Source organism: Ailuropoda melanoleuca, chromosome 6, assembly GCF_002007445.2.
Source record: "Ailuropoda melanoleuca isolate Jingjing chromosome 6, ASM200744v2, whole genome shotgun sequence".
Lineage (NCBI taxonomy): Eukaryota > Metazoa > Chordata > Mammalia > Carnivora > Ursidae > Ailuropoda > Ailuropoda melanoleuca.
In genome coordinates, this window is record NC_048223.1 from 21,359,679 (window position 1) to 21,382,591 (window position 22,913).

At 39.3% G+C, this 22,913-nt stretch overlaps 1 protein-coding gene across 2 annotated transcripts in view; it reads left to right on the top strand.

The window, feature by feature from the left end:
* KCNH8 (potassium voltage-gated channel subfamily H member 8) overlaps nucleotides 1-22,913 on the top strand; it is a 365,555-nt gene that overhangs the window by 298,236 nt on the left and 44,406 nt on the right. For both annotated transcript variants that reach the window (XM_002924147.4, XM_034662055.1), the window contains exons 9-11: nucleotides 5,453-5,652; nucleotides 6,522-6,771; nucleotides 12,300-12,514. In XM_002924147.4, the coding sequence (XP_002924193.1) occupies nucleotides 5,453-5,652; nucleotides 6,522-6,771; nucleotides 12,300-12,514 (665 nt within the window). The remainder of the gene's footprint in view (nucleotides 1-5,452; nucleotides 5,653-6,521; nucleotides 6,772-12,299; nucleotides 12,515-22,913) is intronic.

Genomic DNA, 22,913 nt, shown 5'->3' on the forward strand with positions numbered 1-22,913 from the left:
CACCAAAAAGTACATATTGTAAGACTTTGCTTAGAGAAAGTTTAAAAGTAGGCAAAGCTTATGGATTGCAATATAATTCAGAACTGCAGTTACCTTTGGTAATGGGGCTGGTTAGTACCTGTGAAGGGGACACAGGGGAGCCCTGGGGTGCTGGTAATATCTTATTTATTCATCAGGAGGGTGATTCACTTTAAGAAATCTCAATGAGCTGTATATTTAGTATTTGTGTAATGTTCTTGTTGTGTCATTGATATTAATTTTGCCTTGTAAAATTACAATAGATGAGCTAAAAATAGTAACTACCAAGTGTGGGATGGGAAGGTAGGTAACAGCTGAGTTCTCACCTTTCATGTCAGGTTGTTTTTAGGTCTTGTCTTAACATGATGAGTAAAGCAATAGAAGTAAAATTATGTTGTCTAAAATATTGATGATAATCACAAGAAGACCTAAAATAAATAATTTTAAAAGATTGCCTTTGTGGCATGGGATGGGGGTGAACCGATGGGTTTGGGGCTGAACTATTCATAATATACTTTCTAAGCAAATTGTTTATGATGACAAAACTTTTTAAAGAGAATATCAAACGACCAGAGTTTCACTTCAGTTCCATAAATATTTATGGCACACTTAAAGTATGCCAGGCACTGTGCTAGATGCTGGGGAAACAAAAATGACTAAGGCATCATACTTTCCTTCGAGGAGTTCACAGTTTAGTAATGGAAATAGGAACTTGGGCAGATGATGTTCTTTCTTTTTCCATTTTAATTTTTCCTATTATAATGCACATTTAGAAAAGACTGAAAAATCCACACAAAAATTAGAATTACATAAAATCCCATTACCAAAAAATAGTCTTTTCAGTCTTTTTATACATATATAACCCTCTTTTGGACAATATTTATATTAACTCTGCATATCATTTTTGCCACAAAACAAAATATATTAGAACATTTTCCCATTTCTTTAAAAGCTCTTCTATCATATTTAGTAATGGCTGCCTCATAGTCACCTAACAAATCAGCCCCAACTGATGGGTCCATCAGCTCAGGCTCGGAGGTTAGATAAAACTTCCTGGTGAAGGTGACTCATCCCTAAGGACATGTCCCATTTAAATGAGGCATTGTTGGGGCATCTGGGAGGCTCAGTCGGTTAAGTGTCTGCCTTTGGCTCAGGTCATGATCTCAGGGTCCTGGGATCAAGCCCCATGTTGGGCTCTCTGCTCAGCAGGGAGTGTGCTTGTCTCCCTCTCCCTCACTGTCTCTCTCAAATAAATAAATAAATAAATCTTTAAAAAAAAAATGAGGCATTGTTGTCCTGAAAAAGGTAAAGTGAAATTCATAACAGTTAAGGCTTTCCTTGGGTCCTCTCATCCTATATATGAGAATATATATATATATATATATATATATATATATATATATATATATTCTCCTGACATAATTTTATTGGACCCATATGGGCTATGGTGTTCACAAATTCAGGCTTTTTAAAGATGTCTACACTGCCATTTGAATTCATCATTTAGGAAATTGTTCTCACTCTGTTTTCTCTGCCATCTGCTATCCACAAACCACTGTACTCTACCAGGCGTGGAAAATTCCAGGTCAGTGAGTAGGTGGGAGAGGGGAGGAGGGTGGCTAAGATTACCCAAAGCCTGAGCTCTGGTCTCCTTTTATCAGGGGCAAACAGTCTGAGGGCCCTGAAAAGTGGCGGCGAAAGAACTCAGCAAGGATGTTACACCCCAGGAGAGCCATGTTGCCCACAATGCGGAGAGAGAAGTGGGGAGGGAGAAGGAGGAAGAAGGAAGGGAAGGGAGGAGGTAGGAAGAGAAATGGGAAGGGAAACTAGAGGACAAGAGGAAGAAAAGCGAGACAATGGGAAAGAAAAGCAGGCAGCGCTCTAAGAGTGCACTTTCATTTAAAGTCTGTTTACTTTCTTCCGAGACCCCAATCATGGAGGTTCCTCCCAAGACCTGCTGTTAAGCCGAGATTTTACAAAACACATTTTATACAAAATTCCCACACAAAGCAAAAAAGCCTCCCACACACTCAGCAGCAGCCCTAACATGCTACTTGAAGAATTATATACATCAGATCTGCGAGGAGTGAAAGGAAAAGTGAATGATAACTTCCAAACTTACCTGGATATTGCAGTTCTTAAGTCAAACTGCCACAGCAGCCGGAATGATTTGGCCTGACAGTTATATTCACTCTTTGCCAGTGTGAAAGTGATAACCAGGGACAAAGAGGCAAAATAACTTTGGAAACTGAAAAATTATGGGAGGTGGGGGTCTTATTTTTTAACCACTTAAGGGAGAAGTATTTGCCTGTGTTGAAATGAGACTGTGAAACTATGGTGACTCGGATATAGACAGGGACTTTCCAACAACACTTAGAATGCTACAATTAATCCAGTAATTCATTTTATTGATAATGTACAGTTAGGATGCTAAATGATCTGAATATATTACTTCTCTTACTTTAAGTGCTTTACACACATTATAATTAAGCAAAGCAAAGTTAAAATCATACACATAATTAAGGAAAGCAGTGTTAAAATAAATGAAATAAAATTGTTCTCAGTACTCAGTTTAATCTCCAGGAAAGACTATTACAGACTTTTACAGATGGTAGGGCTCCTAAACACTGAGCCCATAAGCATATTAACTGAGCCTGAAATCGGTGTTTAATTTCTTTGACTTGGAGCAGAATTGTTTCCTTTCTTCGCTGAGTATTTACCTTAAGTAGAGGTCTCTTCTTCCAAACAAAGTTCTTGACATCAGAGTTACTGTGCTTTAGCAAACATACAGAATGGACCTCTATTTGCAATTTCCCAAGAGCCATTCAACAGTAAGTTATTAGGCAATATCCAGTTTTCTTGGAATAGTTTTCTCCTGTTGGAAGACATTTCATTTTTGAAAATTTAGGGGGAACATATACTTACATTTGTATGAAGAAAGAACTTACAAATATTTCTTGTCTTTCATCGAGAAGTTATTTCCACTAACAACCACTCTGAAGTATTTCAGAGGTTGCTGGAAAACCTTAACTCAGTCCTTTTCCGCATATTTTAGGTCACTGAGTGTGTTGAAAATTCTTGTTTATGCTTTCCACTCTCATGGGAAGAATGAACATAAATTGAGCACCCTCTGTTTTTCACACAAAATGTTAGGCACTTTTATTTATTATTTTTTTTAAGATTTTATTTATTTATTTAACAGAGAGGCAGCAAGAGAGGGAACACAAGCAGGGGGAGTGGGAGAGGGAGAAGCAAGCTTCCCGCTGAGCAGGTAGCCTGATGCAGGGCTCTATCCCAGAATGCTGGGATCGTGACCTGAGCCGAAGGCAGATGCTTAACGACTGAGCTACCCACGCGCCCCGATGTTAGGCACTTTTAAAAATATATATATATTAACTCCTTTGATCTCAGAAAAAGCCCTATGCGTAAATACTACACACATTTATACATTAGGGAACGGCATCCATGGGAATTATACATCTTCCCAAGTTCACAGTTAGGAAGTGCCAAAGTCAGGTTTCAAATCCTGATGTGTCTGATTCTGAAGCCCATATTCTCTCTGCAACTTTATATTCCTCATGTATGTAGATCCTAAGTTTAACCTTATTCTAGTAACTTTTCCAAAATGTTGGGGGCTTCCTTATTATTACCATCTTTCGAGGTGTGGTGACCATATCTTCCATAGAGAAGTGATGATATATAACCTGAAAGAATTTTCATTCCAGTGTTAGATTAGATTGAAACTAGCATGCCAGTGGTCACTAATTTCTGGCAAATGTAGAGGAAAAAAAAGAATTTTATCTGGGGCTATCCTGAAACAGGATGGAGATTCAGGAAGATAGATGCAGTAATATGTTGACACATTTGCACTAATGTATCCATTCTGATGCTAAGAAACTTTAACAGAGCTTCTTGGCCACTGACATTTTGGTACAGGGACAATTTGATAGATCCTAATAGACAAACTACTAAATTTTTAGTCTTTTTTTTTTATCCCAAAAGCTGTTGAAACATGATTTCACCGAACCCCTGAATTTACCTCATTGTCAATCCTGTAGGATGGAGATCAGGGCTGAAATCTGAGTATCACTGAGAGTTGATCTGCCCATCAATGTACTAGACCTGGCTCTCAGCTCTCCCAGTGCCACAGCCCCAGGTGGGTCCAAGGCCTTCTCGGACTATCTGCTGGTGTCTGCAGAGGCCATTCAAGTTCTGTTTGGCTAATGATGATTTAGTGCAAATTCCTGTCCTGCCTTTTCTGACTATAAGATATTTGACCACTCCTTACAGTGGGCAACTCCTGGACATCACTTTTTTTCCAGTAGAAGACTCATCTCCAATCCCCATCAGCTCTTGAATTCTTGTGAACAAAGTGTTCTATCCTATTATAATCTGGTGGTGTTCTGAGAAAGGGGAAGGCTCAGCGAGAAAGTGGGGATTAAATACCATCTGACTGAGAAATCTCATCGAAACAGGAGTCGCATGTATATATGTACCATCTGGCTCCTCTCAGAATGGCAACGATAACTCGAAGCAGAATACCTGTTTTTCTCTCTGAATGCATTTGTTTCTTTAATGGTGTCAGATTTTCTGCTATCTCCCCCAAAATTTAAGCAACCGTGGAGCTAAAGTAAGGTTGGTGATGGGAGCCATATTAATTTCCACTTCAGATTGCTGAAAAAATCCTCAATTACGTTTCTAGCAACTTTCTCCATGCTTTTATTAATAAAAATGTGTTCTATTTAATATCCAAAAACTAATTTTTAGTGATGGCTTAGGGGAAAAGATTAGTAAAGATTAACCGGTTATAATAGACTTTTTTTTTAAAGATTTTATTTACTTATTTTTGAGAGAGAGTGTGTGCATGCACGTGCAAGTGTGGGGGCGAGGTGGAAGGGGGAAGGGAAAGGGATAAGCAGACTCCATGCTGAGGGCGGAGCCCATTAGAGCTCTCCTGACCCTGAGGTCATGACCTGAGCCAAAATTAAGAGTCGGACTGAGCCACCCAGGCACCCCTAGAATAGATTTACTTTTAAAATGTATTTGTTATTATGATATAGCTTATTTTATGAAATTATATTAAAATTATTTACTCATGGCTATTAAACTATACCCATTAAAATACTGTAGATGTAAAAAGTACAAACAACTTTGTCATAGCCAGAATAGCAGCTAACAGATGAAGCGTGAGTCAGAGGCCGATTTTGCCTATTACTGAGTATTTTTAAAAGATATTTTTACTTTGATCAAGCCATTTGGATTCCAAGGACAGCATCAGGATGCACTCTGACAAAGTAGCTGTACAAACAGCTGTAGCAACATGGCCACATTAACATACTCTGCTGGATTCAGGATATATAAGCTAAATTTAGACTCAACGGGTGAGCCCGTCCATCCTATTTCTCCCCCATGTATGCTGTGCTGTCTTCTCTAGCTTTGATGCATGCCTTGGTGTTTGGAAATGTGACGGCGATCATACAAAGGATGTATTCCAGATGGTCCCTCTATCACACTAGAACTAAGGATCTGAAGGACTTCATACGGGTCCATCACCTGCCCCAGCAGCTTAAGCAGAGGATGCTCGAATATTTCCAAACAACCTGGTCAGTCAACAATGGAATCGATTCAAATGAGGTAACGTTCATTTCTCATGTTCAAGTTTTCAGGCACAAAGCACATATTCTTAGGTAAAGCAAGGTGCTCTAAAGCAGGTCTCAGAAGCGAAGTACACACCCACCAACTTCTTTATCTCTGTTTTTTAATCCCTCATGAAACTCAGTCCATCTTCTTTCATCCTTTTTGGCTTATGTTTTCATGATGCCACTTTGGATGGACCGATGTTTTACATTAATTTGCTGCTTCGGTTGATCAGGTGGACTAACTTTCATTCTCATTGACCCTCTTTGGAGGAACCAATCCATTCTTAGTACCATTGAATTGTGTAATGTTGGATTATTAGAAAGCCTAGTTAATGTGTGCCTTTAAAACAGACAAAGTAAGAGAGCAAATGTCTTCTGGCGCATGTGTTATCTTTGGACTTCCAGGAATACCCCAGAGCACCACCGTAAGAAAAGAATCCTATAAATAAAGCAACCGTGCCTCAACCGCCCAACCATACTGTAATCCACACTTCTACGTGATTACTTGGTTTCTCCTCTCTTGACATGATCATGATGCCGAGGAAACACCAGTGGGTCCAAATTCCATACCTTCTGCCCTGACTGAGAGTCTTTGTGAGATCAAGTCACAAGAAGCCATACATTTTCGTCCTAGAGTCTTTTATTAATTTATCCTATTTCTCCAAACTTATTATCAGCTGATTTTTAAGTAGCACCTAACTGGGGTCACAGTTGCTGAACAATTGCCCCAGGGTGGAATAGACATATATTTCCTCTTCTGTACTCTAGTTGGTCCAACAGTGGGAAGAACACCCCTCTTCTCTTGCAGAGTAAATCAATCAGACCAGACTTACCCCAGCTTGATTTCTTCTTTCATCTTGACAGCTTTTGAAAGACTTTCCAGACGAGCTGCGTTCTGACATCACTATGCACTTGAACAAGGAAATCCTGCAGTTGTCCCTTTTTGAGTGTGCCAGCCGGGGCTGCCTCAGGTCTCTGTCTCTGCACATCAAAACCTCTTTCTGTGCTCCGGGGGAGTACTTGCTGCGTCAAGGAGATGCTTTGCAGGCCATCTACTTTGTATGCTCAGGCTCCATGGAAGTTCTTAAAGACAGCATGGTGCTGGCTATTCTTGGTAGGTCTGAGTTGAAAAGCTTCATGAAATTTTACCCTAGAGCATAAGTGAAGAAGAGAAAATGGCGGGGCGGCCGGGGGGTGGGGGCGGGGGAGATAGAGAAAATTCTGGGTGAATATATGGAATCTGGATTATTCTTTAAGTGTATATGATTTGCCAACTGTTTATTATTAATTATTATGCCACACACTGAGTTTACACTGTGCTGAGTGTTACATCCAACATATCATTTCATTCTGGATTAAAAATCCAGAAGTATGTATCTTAACCCCATTTTACAAATGAATAAATAGTATCTTCATTAACTTAATTTGTCCCAAATAACATGATAAGAAAATGAACACAGTTCTTTCTGATTCCTAAAGCAAAATTGTTAGTCGTGATGCTTGCTGCCTTTTGGTAGAATAGCTGGTCAGTGTTAAGAGGGCATTTCTGCGGATTCAGAGAAGAACATAAAAATTATTTCATCTGGGCTAGAAATAGTGCAAAAATGATTATGCATTGAGAATAAGCTCTCATTGCAGTCACTAATCCCGTATCATCAAGGTAGCCATAAGCCTTTTTTTTTTTTACTTACTCAAAGAAACTCCACAGAATAGTTTGTGAAGATTTTGTACCACAAAGTTGACTCCCATCTATTAAGACATAATTGGTTTTCATTGAAATAAAAGGCCAGCTGACAAAAGAGGACATGTAGAGTTAATGTAGAAAAATTCCTACTCACAATTTTATGTATACTTCTCTTAAAATCACTATCTCTTATTTGTTAGTTTGTTTATTCAACTAATATTTATTGAAAGCCTATGAATGTGTCAGGTTGTGGCCTAAACAATAAATATATTTTGAAAACCAATGTAGTACAACAATGTTTAGAATTTGTGTTAATAAGAAGGGGCTAGTTTATTTTTAATATCATTTAAGAACTAAGATTTATAAACAACCATTTATAAAATATTTTTACATGCAGGGTCTTATTTCAGCCTTCCTAACACAAAGAGATAGATGGGAGCGATATTTTCGCTGTTTTTTCAAAGTCAAAGCTAACCCAGGTCTTTTGATTCTCTCTCTGATGCTCCTTCGACCTCCAAGTGAGGCCAGTTATTCTACATAATCGTTGTAAGCCTGCTATCTCTGGATTGGAGTTCATAAGCTTCAAAACAGATTAAGCTTTGGGAAAAGGAAGAGAACTAAAATTTATTGAATCCATAATATGAGCCAGGTGTTTTATGTCCATTATCCAACTTAAATCCTACTACCCTGTTAGGCTGGTGTGATTATCCCTGATTAAAGATGAAGAGGTCGAGGCTGGTGAATAGTGAAGTACCCACGGCTTCTCATCGCTTCATATTCATCCAGTTTGCCACTTACCAGGGAAAAGGTCGGGCTTGCCTTTTAAAGCTGTGGCTCATTTCTTGACTCACTCTCTTATGTTTTTTCTCCTTAACAGAAAGGCTGGAGAGGAGGTGGGGAGTGGGGAGATACGGCAATTGGGTGGTGGGCATTGAGGGCACTTAATGTAATGAGCCCTGGGTGTTATATGCAACTGATGAATCACTAAATTCTACCCCTGAAACTAATAAAACAGTATATGTTAACTAAATTGAATTTAAATATATCTTTTTTTTTTAAAAAAAAGTACGGAATAGCAACTGACAGAGTTTATTTTCAACTTGGCCAGTTCATTATCAGTGTCAGAGTGAGGCTTTCTATGTGTGTTTTTAAGAGGAGAATTTAACATTCCTGCTCACTTATCAATGGCCATTCTATTATTTTGTGATTCTAAATTAAAATTGACAGTTATTTCTAAATTCGCTTCAAAAACGTACCTTTAATCATAAAATACTTTTCCATGGGTTTCCTTAGGACCATGTAAGTTTTATAGCCTGCCTGTTGACATAGCTTGCTTTTAAGAGGGCATATATTTATTTTTCCAAAACTATATGGTTTGATATGCTTGTAAGCAAAAATAATGTACTATGTTTAAATACATATAATCTGTTTTTTTCCATAATCTTGGTGTATTTTTACAGTCAGTAGCTGGCAACAATTCTAGGAATAGAATATGAAGCCATCGACTATAACATTAGAACATAATAAGTACAAATTCAACAGCTTCTAGGTAATTAACATTGTTAGTAATACATAATTCAAGTGGATTTTTTATTTTAAAAAATTCTACTCACAGCTGAAAGAGTTAATCCATTGCCTTTTGCTCTTGGCCCCAACTTCCTCCATAAATTATGATTTTCGTGATAAACATTTTCACATCTTCATTTCTACTGTGTCGAACACCAAAAGTGATCTAAATGCAAATTGCCACATGACCATTCTAAACACTCGTATGTGGTATTGGGACTAACCCAAACAAGGATAACAAATTATTAATATTTCATCTCTGTGATTAACATTATTTCAATGGAGATTGAGTATTTTACTCTCCCTATGGTAATATTGTCTTACAGGGCCAATTAAAATCAAAACTGACTTTGATAAACTTAAGCACATGGCTTCACATTTGATCTGTAGATATTTAATACATGTTCACTCTGGCAACAAAATGAATTAATATATAATGTTGTAGGGAAGAAGTATCACCAAACAGCTGTCAAGCCACAACTTATTCAAGCAACTCAATTGTCCAATCAATACGTGAAGGCATTTCTTAGTCTGATGCCTGGGGAAGAGGTTGACATAGAGTCAAGGATTTGTTACGGAGACAGAATTTGTTTGCCTTGTACACTTTCATTTCATGTCCTGGTAATTGTGTTTTTCTACCAATTTCATCACTGTTGTTTAAAAGAAAATGACAAAACACTGATAAATGTGATCTTCACAGATGGTATTAGTCTGCCTAATTATAATTAAACATGTGACTGCTCTAACCCGGATGGTTTGTACCCATCCCCCAGGGAAGAGTAACTGGTTAGCAACTATCAATAATAGAATTGTGAGGGGCACCTGGGTGGCACAGCGGTTAAGCGTCTGCCTTCGGCCCAGGGCGTGATCCCGGCGTTATGGGATCGAGCCCCACGTCAGGCTCCTCTGCTATGAGCCTGCTTCTTCCTCTCCCACTCCCCCTGCTTGTGTTCCCTCTCTCGCTGGCTGTCTCTATCTCTGTCGAATAAATAAATAAAATCTTTAAAAAAAAAAGAATTGTGAAAAATGGAGATAGTAAACCATAGAAATCTTTCTCTTCTTTTAGAAATAAGGATACTGAGACCTAGAGTAAATAAGAAACTTAGATCAAGGTCCTAAATCTAGATAGTGAGAAACCCACAAGACCATAAAATCAGTGAGGGTGGGAACCATGTTCTTATTCACCAGCGCACGCGCACCAGAGCTTAACATGAGGTCCAGCATGCCTGTCAGTGTTTCATAAATACTCATTAAATGAATAAATAAACTGGAATTCTTTCTAGAGTGCCAACTTTGGCAAGATGTTGGTGCTGTTTTTATAGCGGGGGTCACTGTGGCTTAAATAGCCATGCTGTGGTCACCCAAGATATGGAAGTATGATGACCCTAAAGTCGTTCCAAACACCAGTTGTTTAACAGAAAACATAAATGCTTTTTTTAGCAAGACACTGCATCGTGATTAACTCTCCTGAGATAAACAAATTTCAAAATCTGCTATATCCAAAGCATCCCGGCTATATTTACATATTACATCAGTACCCAACTTTGAGTTTTTGAGCACCAATTTAGATTTCTAACAAAATATGTAAGAAACAAAATTGCCAAGTTTAGCAGTATGGTGACAACAATAAATCCAACTTGAATTCTCCAGCATCATGTAGTTGTATATTCCCTTAACATCTATAAGTGCAGATTTCAGTCCTTTTTTCCTTTGGCCAAATAAGCTCAACTTCAAGGTTTGAATTTAATGTTATTTCAGAGGTAATATGCAGATGTAATTCAATAATTTTAAAATGTTCCTTTTTATCTGTTATATATTTATGAATATTTCAAATATTCATGGTTAATTTGGCATGTTTCCTTTCCTGTGAAATTTAACAAAACAGAATTTTATTGAAGCCTGCTACAAGTCAGAGACTTTCCTTCCAGAAACGCTGGGCACAAAAAAAATAAAAATTTAGAAGTTAAAAAATTAACTGAATGAGGGACAGGACAATTTGTTCTATACCATTCCAAAGATATTCCTTGCTTGGTGGTTTCTTTGTGGATCAATGGTTGGTTGTTGATTTCCTGTGAGACAGAGCAAAGTGGCCATTAAAAAAATAATAAAATTTCAAGCCCAGGCAGGAGGACAAAGCAAAGAAATTTTAAGTTGTAGCCATGAATCTAATGCCAGTGTCTTCTGTGAACTTAGATCATATTATTTCAGCGTTTAACCTAAGTTTGTCTGAGGATTGGATGGATTTTCTTTTGTGTTTCTCACATCGATGCTGAGTGATTTAATGGCCTGTGTCTAAAATAAATCTGCAATCAGGTCTTTGCTAGCACTTACATTTATGCTCACCTTCCTGCTAGGCTAAACTGATTCAAATCAACTGACAGATTTTAAAGATTCAAATACATTGTCCAATATGATCTAATCAGCAAGCTCAAGGAAGCGAGCTAGTTCCCAGGCAGGGGAATCCAGCTTAAGACTCATAGGCGGCGGCATCGTAGGCAAGATAGCAGGGGTGCTGGGTGTGGGGCGGGCCCAGATGACAAAGTGGTGGTGGGTCTCTCTCCCTGCAGTGGCGCAAGCCAAGACCTCATAGTTTTTATTTATTTGCTTTCTTTTTTGATGCGAAAATTGGCCTTTTCTACCATCAAGAGTATTAGAAGTATGGCCGTGTTCTCCATTTTCCTTTGGTAGATGTCGCCGTCCGTGATGTCCAATACCTCTCTCTACCTCCCTGTTCTGAGGAGAGGGAGGGAGGGCACCTCCTCCCTCCTTGCCCTCCTCTCTCGTAGACGTGTTCAGAGGTAAATAAAACAACCTGCGTATGTTAGTTAGCAAGCTGATGATGAAGCCAATGATTGTGCTAGAATCAAAATTATTAATACACATTTTAATGGTCTTATACAGAGCCTTTTTGAGCTCAAAAATAAAAAAAGTTGGAGGCATTATTATTTCTCCTGAGCTGTTGAGGCAACTGTAACAAAAATGTCAACTCTTTGTCTAAAGTCATTTATTGAATGCCATGAGGGGCTCTCTGGAGCCCATCTATGACCGACAGTTCCTAACTGTGGCTCTGCTAGTCCTTATCTCCCAGACCGCAGTTCCCAACCAGGAACAGTTGTGCCCACGAGGAGACATTTGATAATGTCTGAAGATATTTTTGGTTGTCACCACTGGGGGTCGGGAATATGAGATGGCGCTAAACATTCTAGTGTGTACAGAAACACCCCCCCAACAGAGAAATACCAGGCCCTGAATCTCCACACTGCCGAGATGAATGTGTCTTTTTCTTTTGTGGTGTCACCTCAAAGAAGGGAAGCCTGTAAGTCAAATGAAATCTCCAGTCCCAACTTGCTTTTCTTTAAAAGTGACATGTCTCTTTTTTTCACTGTTTCAAGGGAAAGGGGACTTAATTGGAGCAAATCTATCAATTAAGGACCAAGTGATCAAGACCAATGCAGATGTGAAGGCTTTAACCTACTGTGATCTTCAGTGCATCATCCTCAAAGGACTCTTTGAAGTGCTAGACCTTTACCCAGAATATGCTCACAAATTCATGGAAGACATTCAGCATGACCTCACATACAACCTTCGAGAAGGTCATGAGAGTGATGTAAGTCTCACTTCTAATTAGTGCTGAGACCTAGAACATGGGGCCTGGAGATCATTTATAACAGTAAAACCACATGTCATGACTTCACTTGTAAGAGTCTCTGAATGAATAAGGCGTGACTATTCAGCCACTAGTTGAACAATTAAATAATGAGCTAGAAGTCAAGCCTGGAGTCTATCAGCATTCTAGAAAAGTATTGTTTACAGATGAATTCCCTTAATTTAGTTTCTTTCTTGCTTATTTTCATGTGCTTATAACAAGAATCAGTTTCAGTGACATATAATATTTAGTTACATTGTGTGATTTCTCCAGAATTTAAAGATTTCCAGATAGAATATATGGCTCAGAGTTTGCTGTGTTTGTAACTGTTTACTATTCTGTTTGCTTGTTAGGGAGTTTGCTTAAGAATAATCTTTTTCTTAACCAGTACCCAAAACAGTCTATCTTAAAATGACTAAATATGCATAAAAGGATTCAAGCCAAAGATTGTCACGCTGAAAGCATAATGAGCATTTTATGAAATTATATATTTGCTGCTTGTTTCAGTTTATACAAACAGCTTTCCTAACAAAATGGGTACTACTCTGCATCCTGGGATTAAGCTGATCGCGACCATGACTTCATCAGATGTGTCAGAGATACAAATGATTTAATAGGAATGATTGTTGAAAGGCAAGCCAGAGCATGAATAGCATTCTGTAAAAACAAAAGCCTTGATCGCTGCCTCGAGTTTTGTCCCAGATATTTGCAATACTCCATTTTTTTTTCTGAGAGTTTAAAGAACTCTTGTTTTTTTGTTTTTTTTTTTTAAAGATTTTTTATTTATTTATTCAACAGAGATAGAGACAACCAGCGAGAGAGGGAACACAAGTAGAGGGAGTGGGAGAGGAAGAAGCAGGCTCATAGCAGAGAAGCCTGATGTGGGGCTCGATCCCATAACGCCGGGATCACGCCCAGAGCCGAGGGCAGACGCTGAACCGCTGTGCCACCCAGGTGCCCCTAAAGAACTCTTGTTTTGACTAACCCATATTGTGCAGGCATTTTGTCAGTCATTAATATGCCTCACTTGGAAAGGTAGAGAAAGAACACAAATTGTATATTACTTCATCTTGGTTGAGGATATCAAATGACAATCAACACGTAGATGGTATCCCAGTCTGAAGTTCAAGATTAACCGGTTTTGAATGTGTGCTTCTCTCCACTGCTGATAGCAAACATTAAAGGACGTATCAATATTTATTGGGAATCTATTTGTGCTAAGCCCACTGCCTAGATAAAGCATCTCATTTAGAGCTTGAAATGACTTTGTTAGGTAAGTATCAATCAATTTTTATGGAACAGAAAACAGATTCAGGATGGCTAAGTAACTTGTATGTAGTTGCACAGACTTGTACGTGACTGGGACAGAGTCTGAGCACAGATAGCTGTCCTTTTAAAATCTGAACACAGATATCTGTCATTTTATACACTACTGGGTTTGTTGTCTCTTTTGAAGACACTTTTCATATCTTCTGATTCAACAGATGGACTTATTTTTTAAAGATTTATTTATTTTAGAGAGAGACAGCACAGGGGACTTATTTTTTAAAGATTTATTTATTTTAGAGAGAGACAGCACAGGGGGAGACAGTACAGGGAAAGGGATTGAGAGCATCTCAAGCAGACTCCGCACTGAGCACAGAGTGGGGCTCGATTCCACCACCCTGAGGTCATGCTTTGAGCTGAAATCGAGAGTCGGACTCTTAACCAACTGAGCCACCCAGGTGCCCCTCAATAGGGGCCCCTTTTAAAACTACAGTTGTCTTTTGCACTCTCTAAGACAGCCTCATGGGACAACTATTTCTGAAGCATGGAGATGTGCTGGAGGGTGGAAGCAACCAGAAAGGAAAGAAGAGATGCGGGAAGAGCAAAAGAGCCAGCATGCCTCAGCCTAGTAAAGTGGAAAATATTGGATCTCAACCCCTGCCTTCTTCTTATTTGATTCCTTTTCAAGGATCTGTATCTCTGATCAAATTTTTTATCCCTTTTTTTCTATTTGCCGGAACATAAATCAGAGTGATTTTTAGACTCCAATACCTGAATTGCCTGTGGGATTACTTTCATTATCTGTTCCTTCTCTTGCGTTTTTGTTTTGCTGTGGTCATTTGGTTCCTTCTTTTTAGCAGATGTCATACTTTTTTTCAAAGGTAGATGTTGTTCATGAAAATTATTCTATTATTTTCCTCCACGCAGGTAAGGTTTTCTCTTGGCAGGCCGATCGAGTTCCAAACAGCCAATTCCATCCTGCCCAGAGTTCCTGGCAGGTTATTTTTAGGCTGCTCTGTTTCAGCTTTGTCCATCCTCGGGGGCTGTAACCTTCACGCCTAAGCCACGGTTTTTCCGGGATCTCAGCTGAAAGCCTGTTTGATGGGGCTTGAACTCCAGCTTCCGTCTCCTCAGCACGCATAGTGGCTGAACTCTCTGCCCCTCCCAGGCGCTGTTTCCTTCCGAGTCTCTCGGAGCGCTAACGCTCACGTTAGCAGCTGGCTCATGCATCCAGGGCCACACTGATGCAGTTACCTGCGCTCTGGGCTGTTACTCCTCAGATCCCAGGTGCTTCTGTGTCACTGAACTTCATCCTCAGTCTCCTTAACCAGGAAGGTGGCTCCTTCTGTTCTACTCTATTCCACCTCACAAGGAAATAGGAAATTCCCTCCGGAAGATACTTGGGTAAATGCAGAGCATGCGTTGGTGTGCCCCTCTTTTCTCAGGGACCATGACCCTTCAAGTCTTCCCTAAGCTGATTGTGCTCCAGTGCTTCCAAACAGTTATTTTACGTATTTTGTCCAGCTTTAGTTTTTACTCGAGGGTCAGTTCAATATAAGCTATTTCATGATAGCTGGAACCATAAGTATTGCTTCTTTTCAGAAGGCTTATCAGCTACACTTTTAAGGGCAAACAGCAATGGTGGTTGCAAAAGGATGCTAGCTTCTTACTGAGGGGTTTATCAGTGATGAAACCTATTAAATTTTAAGTGTGTTACCTCATTTTTCCTCAATTTTTCCTTATTGTCATGTAGTCTAATCAGCATTAAAAAATAAAATCTCCTCCTTCAGTTTCCCCACCTCTTTAGTAAAGGAAAGGGTGTTTCCCCAGTTTCTTGAGGGTTAGTGACCTCTAGGAGAAGGACTTTGAAGGCCCACCTCCAACATAGCACAAGAGGCTACAGCAAAGTTCAGAGAAGGCTCCTCAGGTAGAGAGAGGGAGCCCTCGAGGACGTGCACATTCAGCTGCTTCTTCCCACTTGGACACATCTGATCATACTTGGGTGGTTTAAGGTGCTGACCAATCCTAGCTGCTTAAAACTTCCACATTATCTTAACATCCTCATTCCCCATAACCTGCATCTACTCCCTATAGAGACCAGGCTCCATGCTTAAATAGTATAGTTATAAAATTGAATGAATACTTCAAAGTCTCAAGTGACCCTCAAGTAAAACAAATGCATATAAATCATAATTTATTGCAAAAGTTCCAGCTTGGTCATATCAATAAGTAAAACATATATAAATAAACATAGTGGAATGGTAAAGTTTCGTAGTGATGGATGAGTCAATTTGCCATCACCAGCCTGTGGGGGTTGTGTGTGTGTGTGTGTGTAGGTGTGGAAGGTGCTGAAAGATTCTGACCAGGACACATGAGAAGTGGTATCCCGATTGGTCCTCCTGCCCCTATTCTTATTCCCTTACCACCCTCTCTCTCAAGGCTCCAGAAGCAACCTTTTCAAAACTATAAACTGGATCATGTCATTCCGTTGCTTAAAATATTTCAGTGGATCCACATAGACTGTTAATAAAATCCAGACTTCAACCATAACTTTGGAGATCCTATGCATTCCAACACCCGCCTGCCTTTCCAGATCCATCCGATGACGTCTTGCATCCAGAGTCACACCCAGCACGCTGGCCTGCGTTCCCTTCCTGCAGTGGTGCTCCTCCTACCTAACCTGACCTCTCTGCAGTTTGTCTCTCCAGGTTTTCCTCTGGCACGTCACCTTGCTTATCTTTTTCAGAAGTTATTTTAATATGTATGTCGTATGTATATTTGCTTGTCCATGGTCAGTTTTTCCTACCAGAATGTCTACTTTATGTGGGCTTTGTTTTACTCTAGGCTATAGCCTCACTGCCTAAGTCAGAGCCTGATGTAAAATTAACATTTAATATATATTCAATGAGTGAATGAATGAATGTCAAAAAGTTTACTTTGGGACCCGAAACTTATGTAAAATTTTAAGAAAATGAATAAAGTCCTGAAGACAGCAGGCACATAGCCAGGAAATGGAATTTAAAATGAGAAGTTAAGAGGGACACCTGGCTGGCTCAGTTGGTAGAGCATACGATTCTTGATATTGGGGTCTTGAGTTCAAGCCCCACATTAGGCATATGGAGTACTTAAAAAATAAAATGAAATGAAAGGAAAAGTTAAGAGAATTCAGAATTACATTCCTAAGAAGTAACAAAGCCGAAGATAGTATCAGTAGTAAGGCTTAAAATTGAAAGAATAGCTAAATTGGAAATGCTCTTTTTCACTTCCCTGAAATTCAAGACAAGAGGTTTTCAAAAGACAAAGGAGGAATTTAAGCTGAATAATAAGGAAAAAAACCCTTGCAGTATAGGTAATGTAATTCCTCCAGGTAGTTTGGTATAGTAAGTTGTGTTAAGATGAAAAAGGATCTGTCTTCAAATCTAAGCTCACACACATATTTTCTGTAAAAATAGATGAACTGTTACAACACTAATACCCCCAGAAAGCAGACACTCAATACTTTTAACCATTAAATCATTCTGGACTGTTATTCACCTCACATTTATTGCCTAGGGTATGAGACTACAAACTTTCTGGGTGAAATGAATTTACATGTGGAAAATTCCAGGGTCTAGCAAAGCAGCTGATCTGTGTTTATAAAATACATCATCAAAGCATAACACATGGGTCTGTTGCACTTAATGGTTAACTGTGAGGTATAAGGTCTCTAATGTGTATGGTGGAATCTGGTCAAGTATATCTCATGTTCCTTAGTTAGCATTAGCTTCAGTGGCATCTGAAAGTGAATTCATATTTCTATCTGGGTCTAGACCCCATGCCTTTTATATGCCAAGGTGAATCTTTATTTTGTTTGAAGTATTCAGCGGGCAGCCCCTATCTCAAACACAAATCGCACTGGCAAAAGCATCTAATTCCCAGGTACTATTGAGATGTGTCCATTGGACCACTTGGCACTGGACAATTTCTTGAGTAATTAAGTTGTACTATATCCTGAGGTTTGACTCTGGGCTTCCTCCCTTAGATAAAAGCAAGCCTGAATAGATCTTCCAAGTGAAGCCTGTGATTTGCCAACATCCCTTGCCACCTATGTGACTATAGTACAATTTAATTCAAGATTGTAAAGAGAGCTATTTCCAAAGGAGGGACTTGGTTTAAATTTAGTTCCCATTTCAGACTGGAATAGGATTGGGCTACTTGGAAGCAATTTTCTTGAAAATGATTTCCCGAATGGTAATAATTTAAAAAATCGTATCTGACAGCCCTGATACTTAGCTCTTCGAGAGTGGCCTGTGGGTAGGTGTGCATCTGCTGGCCCAGTCTTATGTAATAAGAGAACATAATTAATTCTGCACCTTTTTGAAACAATTGCTCCTTGAAAATTGCATATTGAAGGACTCCCATGTCCCTTGATCATGTCAGCTTTCCTTGGTATCCCGGGAGCAACAGGTGTTTTGTTTGTCAGTTGTATATTTTAGAATACTCTCCCTACAAGAAATACCTTGTAGTCAATTGTTTTACCTACCGTACACTGTTATGGTGCTTAAGGTGGTGTCAGATATGTTAGGAGAAGCTCAGTAAATAACGGCCTAGATATTTTACTTGCACCCAGTATGCTTTCTACATTCTGAAACTTTTCTCCTACTGGTCTTTCAGTGGATTCAAAAGCTGTGGCAAACATATTACCTTGGAGGAAAAGATTGTGTTCCAGAGCCCAGCATCGTGTTTACGTTGATGGCTTTTAGTAAATGAAGATTGCTGTTGAATTTCTGGCACTTAATTAACATCTTACTTGCTCTGACTGCAGCAAAAAGACCTTCAGTGTCTTCTTTTCTTCTAGCAATTACTCAGGCTTTCTGCTTCATTCCCTCCATTACTATCAGTCTCGTCCCCATCTGTTTTCCCCTAAAAGATCTCAGGGTGGAATAGACTCCACTGGGCCATTCCTCTCTAACCTTGAAATTCTCTTTCTCCCACCTCAGAGAGGTGAAGGCTCTGTGCTCCTAAGAAGAAAAAAGGTTATTCTTAATTATTCTCAAACTACAAACTGATTCTTTTTTAAATTCTTATTTTAGGACAGAGCTAGTGTGGGGCATTGGCCAAGGGGCAGTCTGAGGATCCTAGTAAGTTTGGGGGCAATTTAGAATAAGGACACTGATTGTAGGCAATAAAAATCCAACTCAAATAGAGCATCAGAAGCAGAGGAGATTTATTTTAAGGATTCCAAGTATCTTATGAGATTAAATACAATACGCACGCACGCACGCACGTGCATACATACACACACCTGGATCTTAGGAATTCTTAGGTTAGGATTTTCTCCACATTTCTCACTTTTCCTTGCTTCTCTATTTCTGTCTCCTTCAATCATCATGCTGTCTTTCTTTCCTTGTCCAAATGACAAGAAATGGTCGCAGATAGCTCCTCAATTCAAGTGGGGAGCAGATTAAGCTGGACTCTCTTAGTTGATTCTAGATTCCTGTAGAAGGACTGAGTGGTTCAGCTCAAGTCAAGTGCCTACCCAGGTTTCATCAATTATTATGTGTGGGAGTGTTTGTGTGAAGGGGTCAAGGATGGAGGGAGATCACACTGTAATAATATGGTGGTTTCCATAGCAACCCATGGACTGAAGAGTTGAAATAAGAAAGATCCAGAAAAGTGGTGGGTCGTCAGAGGTAGTTGTTGGACAAATGAAGCAAAACCAGTGATTGTATGAGCTGTGGGGAATCACATCACTGTAGGTTGTGCAATCATATCGCAGCAACATTTTCTTAGAAAGCAAATCTTATTTAAACATATATTAAAAAATAAAAACAAATAGAGAACACATAAAAAGCTTTAAACCACCCTGAATGGGCTCTTGTTTCATCTCCTCTGGATTCTGTCCCCTGTAGTCATTTGTCAGTCAAACAGCATGAGGCATATCCTGCAGAGACTAGCCACATTTTGAGGACATCTGGGTATTTTAGCTTGTGTTTGCAAGTTGAATAGTGAACATTTAGATTTTTAAGCTCCTTGGGGAAAGCAGGGGTTAGCCTAGTTGAGAAAGTTAGAAGATAAAAGGCCACCTGCCATCCCATAAACAAGATAAAAGTCTTTCTTTCCCCACTTTCCTGGTTACTTCCATCCTGCAGGGAGAAGCAGATGTTCAGCTTGTAATAAAAAGTGTCACATTTGCATACACACACACACACACACACACACACACACAGAGGCAGGACTCGACTTAGCACATTCCTTGAGAATGAAGAACTACCGAGACTGCATCCACCAGGAATCCTCCACCCTGCCCCACTGTAACCTAGGGTCCTCCATTCCCCACTGCATTTTAGATGGTTGTTTCAGCACCATAGAAGCCCAGAGCCTGCCCTCAAGTTCTGCTGTAGACTCGGGTAACAGAGGCCACCTCTGGACAAGGCTCTGTGAAGTGAATGTGGTGTTGATGGTGCTGATGGTATCATAGCTCCTGTGAACCAAGATGCATGTTCAGCACTTTCCAAACGTTGCCTTCTGTTAACTCTCACAATATTCTGGGAGCTAAGTTGCTAAGTTCACGTATTAGGTAAGAAGACTAGTTAAAGAAGAGAGAGGTAAAAACTGGTCCAGTCCTTCAGCAAGTAAGCAAGGGAGGTCAGGAACTGCAAGTTCAGTCTCACACCACCTGAATCCTAAACCCAATGGAAACAGTGTAAGTTTATCCATCAAAACAAAGTTAGACATGTTTCCTCTGTCCCTTACTCCTAGGAGCAGTGAATGTCAGCTATGTCTTAGGTTAATGGGACATTCATGGGAAACATGTGTCCATGGGAAAATAAGCTTCACATGTAAGAGAAAATGAACCACACAACTTTTTGATAATGCTTCGAACTGTACACTTTTTATTTGTGCATGTTTTTGCGTATGTTATACTTTCATGAGAAAATTTAAAAAAAATATTTGAAGAACCCAAACAAATTGTGAGTGGAGAATTCAGTTGTATACATAAAAGTTCTTCGAGAGCCATAACTATATTTTATTCATCTTTGTAATCATTTTCCTAGTAAAAGTGCTGGTACAAAGTATGGGCTTGATGAATACTGATTGGAATTTAATTCATTCACACGCACAGACATACACACACACACACACGTTTCCATATCCACAGAATAACAAAATATTAGGACTGGGAAGTGATCTTAAGTGCCATCTATTAAAACTCAGTTTTTCCTTTGATTACAAGTGACTTAAAGGGAGGAGCAAAGAAAATTTTTTCATTCAGAGAACTAAAAATCTAGTCGTTGGCTAGGTATATAACTTAAGTGAATTATATACCTAAATGAGTTAGAATATTCCCTTTGCACAAAGTAGACTTTTACTTTGGGATGGAGTCATCCCTCAACCATTTTCAAGTATGTGTTTCAAATAAGATTTAGTCAAAAAATTAAATGTTTCTCAATGGGTTTTATTTTTTCGTGTTAACTGCATATTTAGTAGCACATCCGCTGACGAGGAAAGGATGTTAATGTTTATTAAGTATGTATTAGGAGCAAGGGAGTTTGTTTACATTACCTCCTTTCATTTAATTTTTAATCCTGGTATCACCCCTGAATCCTTGCTTAACGGATGAAGGAACTGGCTGTCCCAGCAGTTCCTGCCTGAGATTACTGAATTAGTGAAAGAATCAAGCAGTATAAAATTGAGTCAAATGCTGGCATTCTGAATCCCAGCCTAGTACATTTGTCCACTAAAGCACTCTGCTATAAATCAGAACATAATTCTCCTAAAAGAGTTGGTTTCCTTCAGGCATCCTGACTTACGGCAGAAGCTATACTGAATTTCCAGAATAACATTCACTTTAATCTTCTTATCCTTAATGCTATTACTGGTCATGTCTCATCAAAAGCCCACTGTGCCTAAATGTTTCAGGAAAGACATCTCCTTAACAAGAGGATGAGTAAGACGGCAGAAGTATTGTAGCTTGGCCATCCAACTTGTCCTTTCTCTTAGTACTTGTGCTTTCATTCGCTTATAAATCCATCTATCTATTATTAATAACCCTGTGTCACCGACTAGTTCTGGGAAAATGTCTTCCCATTCAAGTACACGCTTTTCAGTCTTCTGTACATGTAATGGTTCTTCATTCTTCCTTTGTTCCATGTTTGAGAGTAAATCTGTGAAATCTCCACTCCACGGTCATTTCAGATGTACAAAATAGTATTTCCATTCTTTTCAGACTTAGTTTCATTCTCGTAAGAAGTTGGAGGCCTTCTTATCAATTGAAATAAAATGTTCTCAGCACTTCCTTTATGTGCATATACACACAGTTATGGAAAAGGATTAAGAATATAGGTGAAAGGGGTGCCTGGGTGGCTCAGTTGGTTAAGCATCCGACTCTTGACTTCAGCTCAGGTCATGATCTCAGGGTTGTGAGATAGAGCCCCGCAGTGGGCTCTGTGCTGGGCGTGGAGCCTCTTTGGGATTCTCTCTCTCCCTCTGCCCCTCCCCTTTCTCTCTCTCTCTCTCCCCCTCTAACAACAACAACAGAAAGAATACAGATGAAAGAAGCAATATTTTTAACATTCCTCAATCAATCTGCAAATACTTTACCTCTGTCAGGATTTTTTGAAAACATAATTTTATTCTGTTTTTTCATTCAAGAACTGGATCTCCTGGGTCTTGTTAGAATAATCCTGACTGTTTTACTATAGTATATATTTCACTGTTTGCACTCTGCTAGTCTAATATTTCACCGGTCATCCTTGGGCATGTACAACATTTCTTCAGTTAGCCCTTTAATCCCAAGCCCAAACTCAACTGATAAAACATAGAGTCAGTGGGTGGTATAATTAAAACTGTTCTAAATGAGCTAAGTTGGTGGAAATTAAATTAAAATTAAAAACAAATTACAAAATCCTAGGATAAACATCTCTAATAGTGTTTTTCCTGTGAAGTTCCCCAAAAGGGTGTAGACGGCAGAGATGATGACATATGGTAGAGACAGTCTGCTTACACCCCAGCGCAGACTGTGCTCGGCAGGCAGATCTGGAGGCCTCCGGTTCATCAGATTGGAGGCATCTATTTGCTTGCCATTGAAACCCAGCATCCTGGGATGCCAAAG